The 18,770-nt window shown below is 43.2% G+C and overlaps 1 protein-coding gene across 3 annotated transcripts in view; it reads right to left on the minus strand.

Annotated features, from left to right (window-relative positions):
- Positions 1-18,770, minus strand: part of GARRE1 (granule associated Rac and RHOG effector 1) — a 59,857-nt gene that overhangs the window by 12,371 nt on the left and 28,716 nt on the right. For all 3 annotated transcript variants that reach the window (XM_039698142.1, XM_039698145.1, XM_039698144.1), the window contains exons 2-8: positions 17,006-18,334; positions 9,518-9,724; positions 7,060-7,200; positions 6,680-6,775; positions 6,380-6,541; positions 5,273-5,431; positions 710-807 (exon numbers count right to left, since the gene is read on the minus strand). In XM_039698142.1, the coding sequence (XP_039554076.1) occupies positions 710-807; positions 5,273-5,431; positions 6,380-6,541; positions 6,680-6,775; positions 7,060-7,200; positions 9,518-9,724; positions 17,006-17,500 (1,358 nt within the window). In that variant the 5' untranslated portion in view covers positions 17,501-18,334. The remainder of the gene's footprint in view (positions 1-709; positions 808-5,272; positions 5,432-6,379; positions 6,542-6,679; positions 6,776-7,059; positions 7,201-9,517; positions 9,725-17,005; positions 18,335-18,770) is intronic.

An 18,770-nucleotide genomic window follows, 5' to 3' on the forward strand; every position in this document is an offset into this window, starting at 1 on the left:
GACACGGACACACGGACACGGACACACACAGTCCTTCCTTCTTCCCCTGCCCCCGGGACACTCCTTCCTCCCTTCCTTCCCTCCCCGGGACACAGCACCGGGACTCTCCTCCCTCCGGGCGTGCCAGCAGCACCATTAGGAACAGGCTGCCTCTGTAAGCAGTCCAGTGAATCAAATGTGTTGTACTGAAATTCCTGACTCCTTCCCAATTAGAGACAAGTGCTGCCACTGCTTCCTGCTCCCGCTGCTTTGAACGGGAAGAAATCCTCACAACCTGCAGATGGACCATTCTTCACCAGGCAGCCACCTAAACTGGCAGGAACAGCATCTCGTGGGGCCCAGAGGCCCATGGCTGATGACACCTAAAGAACAGCCCAGTGAAGAAAGAGCAAAGACTCTCACATTAACCCAGCCATTTCTCAGCCTTCCTGAGCTACAGCTGGGACTGCTGGGATGAACCATAACAGGAGTACTGGCAAATTATTATTCCTGAAACCTTCTCTTTGATCAACAAGCTTTTACATTTCCTACAAGTCTCGGTGCCCCTGCACTGCCTCTCTTGCCTTAGGAATGGAGGTGTTCAACCAGTCCAGACAGAGGAACTTAAGGAAGCTGTGCCATAATTGTGCACGTTCTCTCTTCCATTTGTACTGCAGCAATTTTCCCCACGTATTTCAGTCACAATCTGCAATACAGTATTTTTATTTACCAAGTTGATGGAACTTGCACCACAATTCTTGATCCTTCTAAACTTATCTGAGGAGCATAGGCTTCTTTATTTTCAATCTGTGCCGTGTCCACAACCACCTAGTAAATAAAATAAAAGGGAAAAAATTTTAAGAATTAGTTATTTTATCACCCCGTAATTAAACTCTAATACTCTCCCCTTCCAGTCATGCTACAGGTACAAAAAAACCCCAAATAAAACTAAACCAACTCATGAAATCATTGTAAATTTACTTCTATTTTAATATAAAATTAGATTAGTACAGAAACCTGTATTTCAAGGACTTCATTCTTCTCAGTGACATCCTGTAGTAATGCATCACTGTGTCACTACCAGCTGCTCTACTCCCCTGCTGGTAGTTCTCAGTTCTCAGTATCTTTGAGAAGTTTAGCACAGTTACTACTTTAAGAGCTCCCAAACACCTACTCAGCAAAATGTTTTAAAATAATTTCACTGTAGTGCATGGTATGATATAGACAAGTAATATCCAGCCAGAAACCCTTCAAACTTCCCAACACAAACCCCCCGCTTTTAAGATTATAAAATTCCACACCAACATCTCTCTACCTAATGAAACTGCACTGTTATTAATTCCTGATTAAATAAAGAGAAGAAGAGTGACTGTTCAGTTTGCTGGACTCTGAGCCACCTGTAAGATGTCACGCAGACATATGGAAGAGGAAAGTCTTGAAAACCAACCCTGTGTCATGAACCTTTCTTTTTAGACAATGGAAAAGGAATGGATTCACTTCAGCTTCATTTAGCCTTTAATGTAGTGACAGTAAGTTCCATATTTGGTTCATGCTTTCTGTTGTTGTCCAGTCTGTGTGGGTTGGCCTTTTTGATAATTTCCATAATTTCCTATTTTGGTCATGCTGAAACAGCAGCTTTTTGGCAGCAGTCAGCAGTTCTTGCTTCAGTGACTAGCAGATTAGCTGTACCATTTATCCTTGAAATGGCAAAAGTCCTCAGAACTAAGCCTCAAGGGACAATATTGACTTTGTTGCCATCTCCTAACCTACACTGGTCCTGCTTCTAAATGTCTGTTACTGGGTATGAAAAAATGTGAAACAAAATGCTGAGTTTCTTCTCTCTCACTTTAACAAAACCATCAAATAACACTTGAACATAATTATTTCCTACCTTTCAAATATTTTAGCAGAAGGCCTTCTTTTTCCTTCAGTTGACTCTAAGCCTTTGCCCAGGTTTATTCAATTTTAAACGTGTCTAAGCAGGGTGATAAAAGGCCACACCATCATCCACCTCTGAAAATACCTCTCATTTTGTAACAGGACAATTCCAGTAGTCTTTTCTTGGTGTTTGTATGTTTTAATTTTATTTAATTTGGTAATCTGCAATTCAGCCCTATTGCAGGGGTAATTTATAACAGTTAATAAATGTTAACAGATAATTCCTCATAACTGTGATAAGGAGAAATGCAGGAGTGATTGTTCTCAACTCCCAAGAAAAACACAGTCTGCACCTCAGGCCTGAAGTCAGAGGTGAAGCTCTGATTTGGGCAGGCCTGTGTCAGGTTCTGGTTGTGGTGCACGGTTGGTGCCCATGGTCCAGCCTTTGCTGGGGTGTTCCTCCCCCAGACAAACCTTTGTTTCTTCCCTTTGCAAAAAGCTTTACATTTCTCAACATCTCTCAGAGGACGTATGGGATTTCAGCTTTACTAGGGGATTTAGTGCTCCTGCAATGCATGTTGATGTTTGCTATGGAAAGGTCTAGTAGCACAAAAAAAAAAATATTATCTGTTAACCTCTTTGCATGAGGCCAATTGGAAGTTTTATTTCTGTTCCTCCTCTAAATTCAGCTATTTGAATGTACATCATTTTTATTCAAACATGCAGATTTCATCAGCTGACCCAAATCTCAAAATGCAATTCTTATTATACACATGCTAAGGTAAGAACTGAAAATCAGCACTTCAAATTATTTATGTTAAAAACCTATAGCCCAAAATAACCAAGCAAACTAAGTCACAACTCATTGTGCTTTCCCCACTTCATGAGTTGCTTCTTGAAAGGAACAAGGGCACAAGACAGGTTAAAAGCAGTGAGAATATCAAGTAATGTTTTTTTCCAACTGGGCACGTAACATACAGATCCACACACAATTCTGAATGAATGCAGCCCAGTATCTAAAGCAGGGCACCAAACCTACGTAATACTGTGCCATGACTCATTTATCTGCCTTCTTCATAAAATAAACTTCAAATAAACACATCCTCCCTCCCCGCCTGGTGGTGCTTAGAGAACAGCTTCCTGTACCTCAGACGTCCATTGTTCTTGTTTTACAGGTGCTTCCTCTCTCCCTTCCACCCAAAGAACTTTTTAAAGACCCAAATTACAATTTCTTGTCACTGCATGAAACTACATATAAGCGTAACTGGATGTTGTGAAAAAAAGATGGCACACAGTTTATAAAGAAAAACCTCAACCCTCATCCCCTTCTGAACTGTAACAAATCAAAGTGAGAATGAAGGAGAGCAGGCTTGCAGGTCTTCTGTCATGTGCACAGCTCATTATGTGCCTTTGAAGAGAGAAGCCTGCTACTTTCAGAACCTGATGTTCATGCAAAAATCTTTGGAGACATTCAGGATTCAACACAAGCGAAACTCCATAGCTCAGCACTGTCATTTGGGAGAATGTGTCAGCAAGTTTTATGGTGACACTCTCCAAAAGTGATGACAAACCTGAAGAATGTCAGTGCTTCAATTAGCAGCAGGTCTAACTTGTTATGTCTAGACTGGGGGACACCAGATTTCCAGATTCCTGAGTCCAAATGTGCCTCGTGCCACTCCTCAAATCCCCTGGGGCAGGACTTGGGTGTGCACAGCACTGAAACCCCCTGCAAAGGAAATGGTGGAAGGTGCAGCATCCTCCCAGGCACTCCTCATCCAGACACTCAGGAGCCACGAGCTGCTCCTGGGCTACAGCACCCTCCCAAAGGGCTGCTGAGAAACTCCTTCCTCCTTGGCCTCATTTCCTGTACCTCACTGCTGACTCCCAGCATCCTACCACCAACTGTGGCAGCTGAACACACAATCCCATTTAACCCTATCCTTTTTCCAGTCCTCCTTGTATTTATTAGTATTTAATACACATTTTCTTTCAAAACACCTAAGGAGAAATTTGATAAATCCTACTATTCCACAGTTTCTCTGTCCCTGCAAAAACACCACCTTCTTATGGCTCCCTGTAAAACTTCTCAGACAGAGCACTGCCCTCTCCTGCCCTGCAACCCCTGCATCTCAGTGAAGCAGGGACTGACAGCAGGGCACAGTGATGGTCTGCACCTTTGATTTTAGGCTGCCATTATATGAATGGTCAGTTGAATTCCAGTACAATTTCAACCTACTTCTCTAACAGGTATTTACTATTGAGGGACTATCTAAGATCTGATATCTAGCATCAAAGGGATCCTAAAGTAGAAATATCTGGCAAATTCACGATTTCCAATTTATCATTCAATAAAACTTGTTGGTAATGTATCATTCAACATTACTATTGGTACTGTTAAAAGGATAACCTTTTAACAGTACCAAAAGCACGTGGTTTAATTTGTAAGGATGGAAGGACTAGGTCACCAAACCAGCTGTGTGATTTGTCTGAAAAAGAGACTTAAAAATATGCAGCTATTTGGGTCCTTTAATCATAAATTCATTACAAAGCCCTCATGGTCCCCCATCACCATGAACAAGGAATCAGCAATGAGCCAGCAAGAAGCATTTAACTCACTGTAGGTTAAAGACAATTCAAAGAATACTTGAAGAAGTTACAATAGGCTACAGTGTACTTTTATCCTTGCATTTCCTTCCTATGTTGAAGGTGCAGCCTCTTCCCCTACTCACAGTAGTCCAAAAAACCTACATGTCATGCACAAACACTTCACTAAGTGCAGAGATTGCAGTAATTAGTCATGGGAGCACAAATGCATTTTCTTATCAGAGTATGTTCCAAGCATCTATTTTTATCAGGTGCTTAGATACTGTAAATTCCACTGGTTTTCTTCCCCTCAAGAACACAATGTCTACAGCAGGCATTTAATCTTTCTGTCCTCTGTTGGAGATGTCAGGTAGCATTACCTGGTGCAGAGACTTGCTGGTTTATGCTGGGCAGGAAATTCAGCTTCCAATCAGAGCAGAGAGGAAATGAAAAAAATGGCAGGTTTTGAAGCTAATCTGACAGGGGGTAGATGTATCTTTGGGCCTGTTCATTTTTTTTTAACATGGTCATCTATGGATTTGAAAGTATTTCTATTTCTCTACGAAACAGAAGTTTCATTTCTTGTGTTCTCTCTTGAAATGGAGACCAGGAAGCACCTGGTGCATTCCTCTGTTCCTGTCAGCTACAGACACCACCTACAGACCCCCACTGCACAAGGACACTGCTTAGAAATCAAGTTAACTGCAGCACTAAAAATAGAGCAACACAGAGTAAGACACTGCAAATTAATTTCTAAACTCCAAAACACCGAGCTTCTCCTCAGGGTGTTTACAGAACCTTTGTTTTCCTGGGACTCTTGGTAGCCACCTACCAGTCCAGCCTGGCCAAAGAGCAGCTGCACAGCAGTTTTGCAGGCTCCTCTCCACGTGGAAGGGCAGACCTGGTTCAGCACTTCAGTCACGGGAGAGTCGTCCCGGGGTGTGAGTCCATTGTGGCACCCGGCCTCCTTGATCAGCTGCAGCATTGTGTGCTGGAAAAAGAACAAACATTTGTCCTACCCAGCACACGAGTCACAAATGGTACCACCAATGCCTCCAGATGGATTTGTCATTGTCCTACATGCTCTTCAAACAGCTATCATGTCTGCAACCCCTCAGCAGTCATATAACTGGGAGAGTTCCATTGCAGAACAGAAATATGGAAGATTGTCTCTGCTGTTTGGAACACAACACTGCTCCAAAATCATAAACAGTATTTCTGCTTATATTCTTGCAAACCAGTTTAATCAAAACTAGAAAAAGCACTGCAAAGAGAACAGAAAAGCAGCATTTTGAGCAACTTATTATTTCAACTCTTTCAGGAGCAAGGAACTGGGTTTATCTAAAAAAAAAAAGTGAAAGTGCTAATTAAAATTGCCCAAATTACTTCTGAATGAACATATTTTCCATTTGTTTACACTGAAAATACAATTAACTTCTCCATAATTTAAAATTCTTTAAAACAATTTGATTCCAGTTGGTAAGATGACACCAAAAGGAGCTCTGTTACAAAGTATGTTTTTCAAGGAGCTCCCTTAGCACCAGTCTGGGCTGACTTGTGCACCTGAGAAGAGGAAGGCTCTGATATGCATCCCTGGCTGGGGAATCTGTAAGGGCTCACTTTCCTCTGTATTTCTTCATAGCTAACACATCTCTTTTCAAGAAGTTCACAGATGCTTCATTGCACCCTATATCTCTGCCTGTTATGCCTGTACTTCTCTCCTATTTGACCAAAATTGCTCAGGTGGTCAAAATGTTATCACAAACAGGTGTAGCCCTACAATGTTATCCACATCCTGTTTCCACAGGAAGCCAGGTTGAAAACAAGCACTGTTAAACACAGTTTTGGCATGGAACTCCTGTTACTGTTGTTCTCTACATTTTAATGAATGTTCTTTCTCCCCCCATCTTTTCTTCTGTGGTTAATTAGGAGTTATTACCGTTTTCAGCTTCAGGTTTTCCGCTGCAGACTCATTGAAGGAGATTCCTTTCAGAAAATGGGATCCAATCTGGACAGGGACAGTGGGCAGCTCACACTGAATGGGCTGAGGTGGAGTCTGTCTCCTTCCTGTTTGTTGAGCTTCAGCTTCACTGCAACAGCCCTGAAGTGCAGAAGAGCAGATCCAACAGAAGAAATGAAGACATTAGAAAATCCTAATACGGGTCCAAATGTTTGTGTATTTTAAGGACCCTTTTCAAGGTGAGGAGGGATGAAAGAGAGCAGGTTCAGCAGATCCTACCTGAAGACTTGCTTCAATTGCTTTTGGGTTCAAGTGGAAGCCAGCCTTCATTGCATATTCACAATGGCCCAAGCTCTCCAGAGCCCCTTTGTAAGCCTGACATAAAACAAAGTTGAGAAAGCACAGGTGTATCAGCAAGGAAGCAAGCCCACAGTCACTGTGCCTGGGTACAGCCAGGGACTGGTACAAGGATTTACCCCACTCACTTCTATGGCATACACACATTTATTTATCATGCCAGACTCCAAAGCTGCAGGTCCCAAATACCTCTGAGCTGTCTGTGGTACACAATTCTGCAGGAACACACTCCTGCCCTACTTCACTCCTTGACCCACTGACTGCACTACATGCACATGAAAGCAGCAGACTTGAAAAACCACCTGCAAAGCACTGTCAATTTTCATGTTTAGCTCTTTGAGCTGATGTTCAGGGATGGCCACAGTCTGTGAGCAGAAAAGCTGCTGAACTTCAATTCCTGCCAAACATCCATCACAGCCTCTTTCTCGCAGTCGAGATGTGGCCTGTAAGGTAAATAAAATCCAGGGTGAGGAGGGTAAGCATTAAACCAGGTCAAGCTTAATTAAATTTCAAAAAAGAACAGAAAAGCCCACAGACTTTAAAATCCTCTACAGGAGATGAGAAGCAGCACCTAGGGAAAGGACCTGGAGGAGACTTTATTATAACTTACTCAACTTCTGCTGCCACTTTGGAAGCAGAACTGATGTAACCTGTACACCTCCTGGGTGTTGCAAGCACTTGGGTTCAGCATTGTTTGCTGTTACTATTTCAGCTCCCTGGCAGGACCAGGGATCCTGTTACACAGCTCACACCATGGCTGTGGTTACCTGAGGACAGACTTTTAACTCCAACATAAACAGAGAATATGTTAAATCCTGTCTACAAGCACTCCTGTGTTCACAGGATGATACAGTTCATAAAGTTATGGGTGATTACTGTGGTGCAATTTGAGAAAGGCCACACAATGCTAAGATCAACTTAGCACAGCAAGAAAACAGCTTTGTGCCACATGACTTTGAAAAACAAGAAATAAGCCAAATATCTATTTTTAGCTGTAAAATCCTACATTATTGAGCAGGGTAAAGCAAATAGATGTGGGTTATTTTCCAGTCTAGGAAGGAGTCTTGCTCTAAAGCAGGATGTCCAAACTGGGGGCTTCTGGTGCTACAGCCAGTGGACAGACAGGGGCTCACCTGACAGACAGGACACTGCATTTCCCAAAGTGAACCTTGAGGAGCAAAGCTTTGAGCTACTGACAAAGTGTCACCTTAGACTTCAATCTAAGCAGTGCTCTCCTGCCAGAGAGGCTGATTTTGTAGGAAAACAGTGGATTGCCTTCCACTCCAAAGTAAAAAATTGGCAAAGATTTCAGTATTTCACATCCCCCTTCTATCAAAATTATTTCTATTAGTCTATCTACAATTATGAGAGAGAGATCTGATTTATTTAGAAACGACATATTTTTCTTAAGCAATCCTGATACCCTACACAAATACTCCAAATCAGTCATTTCAGTCAATCAAAAATTGAGAAGTTTCTTCTATTGTTATTTTGGAACTATGGAGAATCTGTATTTTATCTCTCTCCTCCCCATGTATGTTTAATACAGGATTTGATTAGCACAATACTTGTACAAAACTATTTTGAAATACAGGTTTTGAATTTCTGAAAAACAGAAATAGGTGAAGTGGGTCGCTTAAAAGATAAAAAATAAAGCTAAGGCCCTTGATTCTGTGAAGCCAAGTTTAATTTTAACCACAGTTTAAATAAATTTGATAGCAACTGCAGGGCATTTCTAGAAACTGTAGTAGTTGTAAGAATATAAGTATATTACACATAAAATTACCTACTTTTATGCCAAAGAAGTACAGCTATACCAGGATTAGACCTGTTACAATTATCTGTAATACACCTAAAGCACTCCCAAATCCCTATTTTATCCAGTGAAATAAATTTATGCTGCAGTAAAAATCACAAATAATCCCTCTGCACCCATGTAATTCATTTGCTTTCCTGTACCTTGCAGATGTTAGTGATAGATTGAAACCTTGACAGGATTTCTGGTCAGGATGACTAACAAGCCTTGTGGGCCAAATGAGACTGCACATGCTCCAAGCCCTCTGGATTTAGGGAAAACACACACTCTGTGTCTGAGTCCATTCTGGTGTATCAGTCTCCAGGCTTCAATACAGCCAGGGAAAGCAGAAAACCTCACAAAACTGAATGTCTTTATAAAGTGCTGGTTTTGGCTGGAAAGGTAAGGATTCCACAGATGACAGTGTTTGTCAAAGTACAAGCCCAGAGAGTGGCACATTGAAGTAACGTGGGTCACATTCCAACAATGGATGCATCAAGCAACATCAAGCTGAACAGCATGAAGACAGAAGTGTTAAAACTTACCACAAAGATTTTAAAGCATAGAATAGAATTTGTGCTCAAAAACTGAGAGAAAGAGACACTACCTAGGTTATTTTTCATCAAGATTTTGTTCTGCTTTCACAGAGACTTGTTTTTATTTTTAATTCCCTCTGTCCGCCCTATTTGAAAAGTGGTAGTTCATTACTAAGAACAAAAATCTGCTTGCACTGCTTGTGTGCTCCTTATGTACAACCCCGTCACAAAGAAAACTTCACACAGGGCAAAGATAGTGCAGTCATCACATGAGTAAAATGAGTTTTAGTGTCTGAAACCAACTGTGCCACATTCCCCCCTCCAAATGCAGTGTGTTTTTAAAATCAGCTATTTTCTTCCTTTGCTAGGACACCCAGGCTGACGTCAGGTTTCACTAAATGCACTGTGCTTACAGCAAGACCTCCTTACCTCTGCTGCTCCTCTCCAGGATCTTATTGCATCTTCCAGCTCGTTTGTGGGGCTTATATTTGAGGCTCCAGTCCCACTAACGTTCTTCCTCTCCTGAGCTACAGCTTCAGCAAAGCAGGAGTGTGCCACTGGCTGGACTTTCTGCAAAGCCTGGGACAGGAATTGGAAGTGGACCTGCATCACTGTCAAGAAACATCGCCCAAGTACCTGTGGGAGACAAACAAAGCAGTTTCAAGCACATAGAAGAGCTCATGGAAGCTTCCCTTCTTGCTTTTTGTTTGGTGTTTGGAGTAAGGAACTATATTAAACCCTGATTTTTTAAATTAAAATAACGCTTCAGATCATAAGAAAGAGAGGATATTTAACCATTTACTTAAAATAGTAGGTGGGTAAATGAGCATTAGTTTCTGTCAATGAAGAGGACACCAGACTAATTTTGAGTAATTTTTAGTTCTGTACTCAAGTTCTGACTACTTGATGAATAAAAAGCTTGCTCAGTTACTTGGCAAAATCAAGCACAAAAATGGGAATAGCATATTATCACAAGGACCAAGTCAGCACCAAAACCCACCTGCACAAAGCCTGGCTGAATTTCTGATAAAACCCAAAACAGCAACCAGAAGACAATAATTTGAAAACATTAACATAAAATGCAGGGGCTGGCCAGCAGCTGTGGGCATCAGCAGCCTCTGCCCCCTCACCCCATGGACAGTGCCCAAAGCTGAAATGTGCCACTGGCACAGTGTGACAGAACTGCCTGGGGGACAGGACAGGGCAGGGCAGGGCAGGGCAGGGCAGGGCAGGGCAGGGCAGCAGGGGCAGGGCAGGGCAGGAGGGCAGGGCAGGGCAGGGCAGGGCAGGGCAGGGCAGCAGGGCAGGGGCTCCCTGGAGGAGGGCACAAGGTGCCACCCCCCATCCTCTCACTGTGCCCAGGGACACTGGGCCATCCCGGGCACCACCAGCACTGAGAGCTGCTGTGCCAGAGGACTCTGGGGCAAGAACAGCAGTGCCAGCAGCCAGGGACACCCTGCAGAGCCAGGCCCCCAGCAGGAACTGCTCCTTCTGCCCCAGGGCTGTGCTCCCTGGCAGGGAAAGGTGACAAGTGTAGAACAGGGAGCTGCAGAAAAAGGAGGATTCTCCACATCACTGTACAAAGTATTTAAAAGCTATTCTAAGTGTTTCTTTCATAGAGTTTACCACACAAAGCCTTTAAAATGTGTATTTGACTATGATTTATTAAAAAAGACTCAACTTGAATTCCATTTTAGGAATAATTCATAAAATACACAGATAATGTACAAAGCCATCATGCCTTGCAGCCTTTAAATCATCTGCCTTATTTTCAGCTACATTCTTCTGGAATAAAACCATTCAGACACAATGTATCTTCCTGGCAGGACTCTCCAGGCACACCAACAGCTCCATGCATTTACTATCTACTTCAGAAGAACCAGTGGTGGCAATGCTTTTTCCACTGCATCCAGACTCCTTTTGACATTCCATTCTGGTTCCATCACTTCCCTTCTTTGTACAAGGCATAAAATTAAACACTTTTGGTACTTTGACTGACCTCTGAAAGTGGAGCTTGCCTTATTAAAAAAAAACAGTCAGCAAATGATAAAATAAAGAAAACTCCAACTTTGCTGGGTACGAGATTAGAAAGATTTATAAGAAAAGTGCAGGAAGAGGCAACTGGTGATCTGAATTATTTCTGTGTAGGAAGAATGCAGTTCTCAGGGGAAGATGAAACTAGCACTCATTAGGAATTTCAAGCTGATTAAATTTCAAAGAATATTTAAGGTACAAAGGTTGAAGCTTCCCCAGCCTGGGAATAATGCTCAAAATAAACAAATTATTTAGGTTTTAAGTGGCAGCACACAGCATTCCTACTTATAACTTACAATGTTAAACAGTGAAGATAAATAGTAACATCTGCTTTACTGAACTTTTATTTTGTTTGAAAAAAATCCATTTCAGCCTTCCTCCAAAATGGGTAAGGATGGTTTAAACTGCTTCACTACCAAAGAGGTGGAGAGGTGCACTGTTCAAAGAGGTGCACTGTTAACCACTCCCTTTGGATGGATGGTAGATGCCAAATTCATTTTACAGCTTTAAAGAGCTCACTTGGTCAGATTTTCTGCCAAAGAGCCCCAACTTGGCCTTATCCAACCTCCCCCACCAGGGCTGGGCACTGAGCCCTGTGCAGGGCAGCCAGGGAACCTCTGCTGCACATCCCTGAGCAGCACCAGCACGTGGATGCAGCTTCCCACTTCAGAGACACCACCAGCTCTTCTTCAGGTTTATTTTCCCATGCAGGAGTGTGAGACTCTCCTCCTTCAGACCAGAACAAGCACAAACCCTGCCAACTGTGCAGGAGCCAAAGCTGAACTGGAGCCATCTCAGGTGTCAACCAGTGAGATCTCCTTGGGAGTGGTGATGTCTCCTTCATCTCTTAGATTCATTTATATTGCACCATGAGGTCTTCAGCTTCTTCTGTCCCACAGAACACAGCTCCAGCACCTTGACTCCCTGACCTGTGTCAGGCAGGACAGCTTTTGGCTCAGCAGAGCCTGACCTGAAGGAATCCTCCTCCTGCTCAGGCAGTTGGAAGCAATGGGGCTTTTGGTTCCCTACAACAGGAGCACCAGGTGAGATGGAGTGTAGGTTACTCTGTCCCACCTCATCCTCCTAATGGGGGCACACAGCTTTGGAATACTGCATGGGATGAAGTGTACACAGAATTGCCACTTTTCACTGCAATCAGGGGTGCCATACAAACTGCCTGGCAAGAAAATCTTGTACAACAGATTCTTTAGAAGAGAACACTACCAGTAATAAAGCAGCAAATAGCAAGTGTCAGTCTCCCACACTTGATACAAACACTGGCTTGCAGTTCTCCAAGTGCCATTTTATGCAATAGAACCTTCTTCTTTTTCTCCCTGTTTTTGGCCATTTCCTTAAACAAGCAGAATGCTCAAAAAGCCAAACACCACAAGAGAATTATTCCGTGCTTTCCCCTAAGTGTCCTTGGTGGCACAGCCTGAACGTGTGCCCCCTTGTGAGCCAACACCCTTCCTGTACATGACCAGAAAACATATTCAGGTTTACTATCTAGCAGCTCCCTGCAGTCCCAGAGAGTGATCTCAGGAGCAGAACACCAAACACCTCCAGGGAAGGCTCAGTCCTGCCCGTGGGCTGGGGTCACTGCAGGCTGAACCAGATTCCAGCAGAAGCTGCAAGACTTGGAAACCCAACAGACTCATTTCTGCCAGCAGTGACCCTAAAAGGCACTCATGATAATCTGATCTTGACAGCTACTGAAGTGGTCACTATCATTGAGCAGAAAAACAATTCAGTGTGAAGAATTTTAAAAATGAAAAGCAGCAATTAAAATCTAAGACAAAATATTTTTTTGCCACTAACAACTCCTCAACACAGAAGAGTCTGGAGCCAATCCCTGGAAATCCCAGGAAAGAATAATTTTAAAAATAGTTAAATTTGGCTTTACAATGTTTGTTAAGGAAAGCCTACATTTAAAATTTACTCAGATATTTTTGTCTCACAAGATTCTTGTTCAAAAAATCTTAGGCTATTTTATACACATAAAAGCCAAAAATTATCTGCATTTAATACAAAATAGAGCACCCAAGAACATACTTGGTGCCCATCCATGCTTCCCTTCTGTACAGGAAGGCAATGTGGGCCTTCCTCTCATTACTACCACTGCTAAGACAATCCAAGCCCTGTGTAACTAAAAGTAACTCTTTATATTTTGCATACTGAGGCTTCTGCAAAGCTTCACAAGAGATGGGGAAATGTACTTTGACCAGTTTGACTCCTCCCTATGGATTTGCTTTAATGTTTTTATTAACAGCAGTACAGCGTTACTGCATTCCCCCAGCTGACAAAGGGTTTCCAGAAATGGAAAACACCCTCTCATTTACCCTGATTTCCAAGCTGTTCCTCACCCATACAGGCACAGAATACCCAAGAACTCAAAGGTGTTTGAAAAGGGAAAAGAAAAAGAAGAAAACAAAAATCAGCATTTGCATTTCTGAAATTAAGAAACCTTGGGAAACTCCATCTGTCACCACACTTTGATCAAGAGAAGTCACCTTCTTACACAGCCTGGCAGACAGCTCTGAACTAGCAAGCTTTGTTCTGAGCAACAATAAATAAATTAAAAACCTCATCCCATGTGCTACAGTTCAGGGTGCACAACAGCTTCCAGTCCAAATTCAAGTCAAGCATGCTCACCAAAATTTAAGTTTTCTTGATATTGCCCTCCCTGGGGGCAGGGCCCACCAGAGTAGATAAAGAGTCGTGGCACCTGAGAAAAGCCACAGCTCTCTGCCTGACTCCTGAAGCCAAACCTGCTCTGCTTGGACTTCTCATTCCTCCCCAAAACTGCAGCCTGGCTTAAGCAAGGTTTAGGAAAACTGCATTTTCCTTAGCTGGGCTCACACAAATAAAGCCTCATTCTCATGAATTTGGGTGCTGCCCCACGCACCCTGAACCACAGCTCACCTCTCTGTTTCTGTGACAGCCTCCATCCCTCACACACGAGCCCTGCTGAGCTGCCCCTGTGTTTCACCACCTCTCAACTCTCTCAGAGCTGAGAGTTCTTTCAGTCACTCACTAGAGAAGCTGACAAAGCGACTTCAGATACACCTGTATTCCCCTCCTGGTATTTTCCAGGGGAACAATTCTGCTGCCTCACTTCCCCCATCACTTCCCTGCTCAGTAAACTGATGAAGTCAGGCAAGCCCTTTATGTTTTTCTGCTTACATTGTGAGTTTTTTAATCCTGCTGGCAGTTTTATGAAATGTTAACTTCTCTATCCACCAGGGGGAAAACAGCAAACCACTTTTTAAATTGAAATTTCAGCATCAACAGCTGAGTTTTCAAATCCCAGAAAAGCACAGTGGGACCGGATCTCACCAGGTCACCTTTCTGTCCCTAGCAAGGAGCAATTTCACCTAGGTCAGTTTTGCCAGAGGCAGGTTTAACCTGTTCTGTCAGCTCTGCTCCCTACCCTTTGTAGCAATCCACAGCAGTGCCCCACTAACATCACAAAGGATTTTCACAGCATCTAATGTGAATCTTTCCTTCTGAAATTTAAGTTCCTTGCTCCACCTTACATGGACATAATAGACACTGACATGTTCTGGCAACTTCTCACATACCTGAGCAATTTTGATTTTTCTTCTCAGCCTCCTCTTCTGCAGAGAGTCCATCTTTTCATTTTGTCCTCTAGGTCCAATTTCCTGGATGTCTGACTACTCCTGCTCCACTCCTCTGGCTCCCTCTTTCTCCAAGTGCACCAGCAGTGCTGTGCATGTGCTCTGCTGTGTTTAAGGCCATAATAACCAGTGAAGAGTTCAGTGCCCAGTTCATGGCTCTTGCAGGTTAGGGGTGTGTTAAATACATAGTAAATGTCTCTTTGCACAACAGCAGCAGCACTGATTTATTATTTCCAACTGCACAACACTGACTCTTCCCCAACACATGACTCCCACGAGCCCTAGGACTGTTCTCCAGAACCGCTGCCCAGTGGGCTCCACTCCTGAGGCTGAAAAAGTCTATTTAAATATTGCAACATTCAGCTTTCACCTCTGAATTCCATCCCAACTGCAAAACTCATTTGGCCAAGATTATTTTTAGTTCTACAGGTCTCCCAGCATACTCATATCCTGTGCTTTCAAGTCACCTACAAACAAATATATTCCTGTACTGGCCTCTGCCAAGGTCCATTTCAACAGTGAGCAGCTGCTGCTCCCTGGGCACAGCCACCCAAGCCCTGTGCCTGCAGGATTCACTCATCCACAGTCCTGAGTGACCCACAGAACAACCACGGAGTCGCTGTCAAATCCCCACATCCTGCTGCTGCTGAAGCCAAAGCAGAGCACCACACTTGTCTCATTATACAGAAGTGCCCATAAATCTCACATACTGACGTTTTTCAAAGCCACGTGCAAGATGCAGTTTCAATTAAGAAAAGATAGCAGAAAAGTGTGATGAGAAGTGCTGGGACAGCCCAAGAGGTGCAGGCAGGAAAGCTCAGGAGCTGCTGCCACCCTGCACAGCCCTGCAGGTGACACAGAGCCCAGAGCAAGAGCCAGGCCTGGCCAGGCCAAGCTGGCACCAAAGCAAGCTTCTCTGCCTTGGGCTGGCAGGACGTGCACCCACCTGACACAAACCCTGCCTTCTCTCCCCTCAGCTCCTGCTGAGCAAACCCTCCCTGCACAGCACAGGCACAGCAGCACCACCCTGCCTGCCCCCTGACAAAAGCAGCTCCACTGATGGCTCCAGCACTTGGAAGGACAGCGTTTCCAAGTCCACAAAAACCCCTAGAAGACATCTACTGCTTCATATGCTTTCGCTTTTTTTAATTCAGAAAGTCTTTCAGCACATCTATTATAAATATTAATTCATTACATAAACTCACTCTTTTGTACATACATTGCTATAGCTTTAGCTAAAGAGTGATGTTATTGGATTGCTTTTAAAAATACCAGCCTACAGAAGACATTTATAGCAAATATACAGCCTATTTTACTTCATTCTACACCAAGTATACAACACTGAGAACTGCAGTACACAACTGCAGGGACAGCTGATCATGCCTGACAGGCACAAACAGTCACTCTCACAAAGCTACCCGAAACCTGAATCAAAACCAAGAGAACTTAAAGCAGGTTTTCCACTCAGGATATAGTTCTGAAGGAATAACTCTGCATAAAGCTGCAAACTGAAGAAATATGTCAAAACACAAGGAGTTACTTAAAACTCCAGGGATTTACCTGTGACTATCACTTGACGCTGCCTGCTAGGTAACAATTTACTGGAGGAGAAATATCCAGACCTTCCCAGGCAGGCATGGTGAGAATCTGAGGATCCTCTCTCAGTCCTGATTCTTGGGTGCTCACTGGCAGCATATGAACCTTGTAGCAAAGGCACCACAAATTTTTACAGCACTAATCTCTCACACAGGGTGTTATTTTCCTCTCACAACAGCTCAAAAAGACAAAAATGCTCTGAAGAGTGATAAAATCACTCTTTAGTCAATGAATACGTAGTTTTACTGAAACACTGATGACAATATGCTACTGCCATGTGCTCAGGTTTCCCTTCAGAATGGATAATACCAAGGAACCTGTAGGCTGATTCAGAATATGATGGCATAACATTTTTAGAATTGTTAGCTGACATAAACCAGAAAATGGTTTAAAACTTTTGTCTAGTTGGTTCTTCTACAGAAATACCTACTAAATACCTAATTTAACATAGATGGAGGTCAGATGTCGCAAGTTACTTAGTACTTTCTTAGCATGTAAGAAATTTAGAGCTTCTTCTTCCATCAGCATTACCCACAAATACACAGCAAGGTGGAGAAGACTTTTGGTGCAGAAGGGATTTTGAAGAGAAATCCAGTTAAGAAGGAATGATACAAATTCACGTGCAAAACTATCCTCCAAGGTAACCTACCTCAATGTCTTGTAGGCTGAACTCTTTTTGATCTTTGAAGTTTGCAGCTCCCGCACTCAGTTCCATCAGCATTTTTGCTATTTCTGGTTTTATTGCTGCTGTGAGTCGGCTCGCCGCTTCCATGACATGTTCCTGCACGTCTTTCAGTTGCATAGCTGCCTTAGAGTAGTGCGAGTTCCTGAACACGCTGCTGAAAAGCTCGGTGAGGAAAGTGCTCGTACGGCAAAACACGTTGAGGGCATCCAGGTATTTGGAGATTCCCTGCTGGATGTCTGCGATGGGAGTCGTGTGGGAGGCGGGGTGGGAGCAGCCGCCGGCAGCAGCCGGGGACACCAGGGGGGTGCTGGGGGTGGCCGAGGCCAGCGGGGCGCTCAGGGTCCTGCCCAGCTCGGGCATTTGATACTGCTGGTGTTGCTGCACCTTCTGCTTGGACCCGCCAAGCAAGAAGCGCCGCTTATAGTCCATTTTGCTTTCTTGTGCACTGCAGCAATACATAAGTGAGTGCTTGTCCAGAGAGTTCTTGAATTAACAATCACTTGTCAAATTCCTTCCTCGGGTATCTATGTACAGTACCAGTGCAGCACTGTGTACATAGGTTTCACAAAAGGCATTTCAGAAAGGCAAGCGTCTGTATAATCTGTATCAGCAGTGGGAACGGCAGCACATTTGCTGACTCCGTGTTTTCAATGTTGGGTGCAGCCCTGCTGCAGTTATAAACTGTACTCAAAAAGCAAGCCCAAGTATCTCGATTAAGCTCTGTCCCTTTGTGGTATCCCCTCTGCAGGCAGAAAAGCCAACTGGAGCAGAGAAGTGATCGCCTACTGGTTCTTCACGAGCACAACACTGTCTCTTGCTGTTGCATCTACAAAACTTAAATTTTGTCAATGCAAATAATAGTTTAGAAGCAATACCTTAATACAATTCTCCCATTAGTAGTATCAGGAAAAGTGGAGCAAACCACCGATCAACAGCGATTATAAAAGCAGTGCAGAGGCTCTTTCCTTGAAAAAGCAAATCCTTATGTCAGCAGATCAAATATCTTCAAATGTCTTGACAGATCCAGTCTGCCAACTCAGTTTACTTGTAGTGTCTCTTCTTAGTATTGGAGGGGGGAAAAAACTCTGGACTGTTTACAGAAGACTTTGCAAGTATAAGCTATTAAAAACTAGAGTGTTTGTTATTGCAAGCCTTCTTCCCCTTTCCCTGTTTGTTGAGGTAGTTGTTTCCGTTGTAACTTTAAGAAGTGGTGCTTCCAGACTGCGTTTGCCCTCAATTGCAGACTCAGAACAAAAATGCACAAATGTATTTGTAAGGCCTCTAGGTCATTTCCTGCGCAGGGGAAAAAAAAAAAAAAAGTTATACATCAGAGAACAATGAGAAGGTTTAAAAATTTAAAAAATTTAACTCCTGCAGTGTCCTGGTTCACATTTCTGGGCACACACTGTCAACAACACCCAAGATCCAAAGGGGAGAGCTGCACTGAGTTGAAAAAACTGTTAGAAGCCAGTGTCATCCTGTGGCTAAACTCAACACTGTTGGATATTTTCTTGTTAATTCTTTCATTGTAGGCTGTCAAACTTAAGTCTGGTCAATCCCCAGTGCAAGTGTTGCACAGTTAAGAACAGTGCAAGGTTGTTACTGCAGAGCTCAAGGGGAGTTAATCACATTTTCTAATCTCATCCTTTAAAAATAATTTTAAAATGAAATAAATTAAAACTTTTTTTCATGCAAGATAATTTATTGCAGAACTCTCCCATTCATTTTA

This window comes from Passer montanus, unplaced genomic scaffold (assembly GCF_014805655.1).
Source record: "Passer montanus isolate IOZ18808 unplaced genomic scaffold, ASM1480565v1 scaffold121, whole genome shotgun sequence".
Classification (NCBI taxonomy): domain Eukaryota; kingdom Metazoa; phylum Chordata; class Aves; order Passeriformes; family Passeridae; genus Passer; species Passer montanus.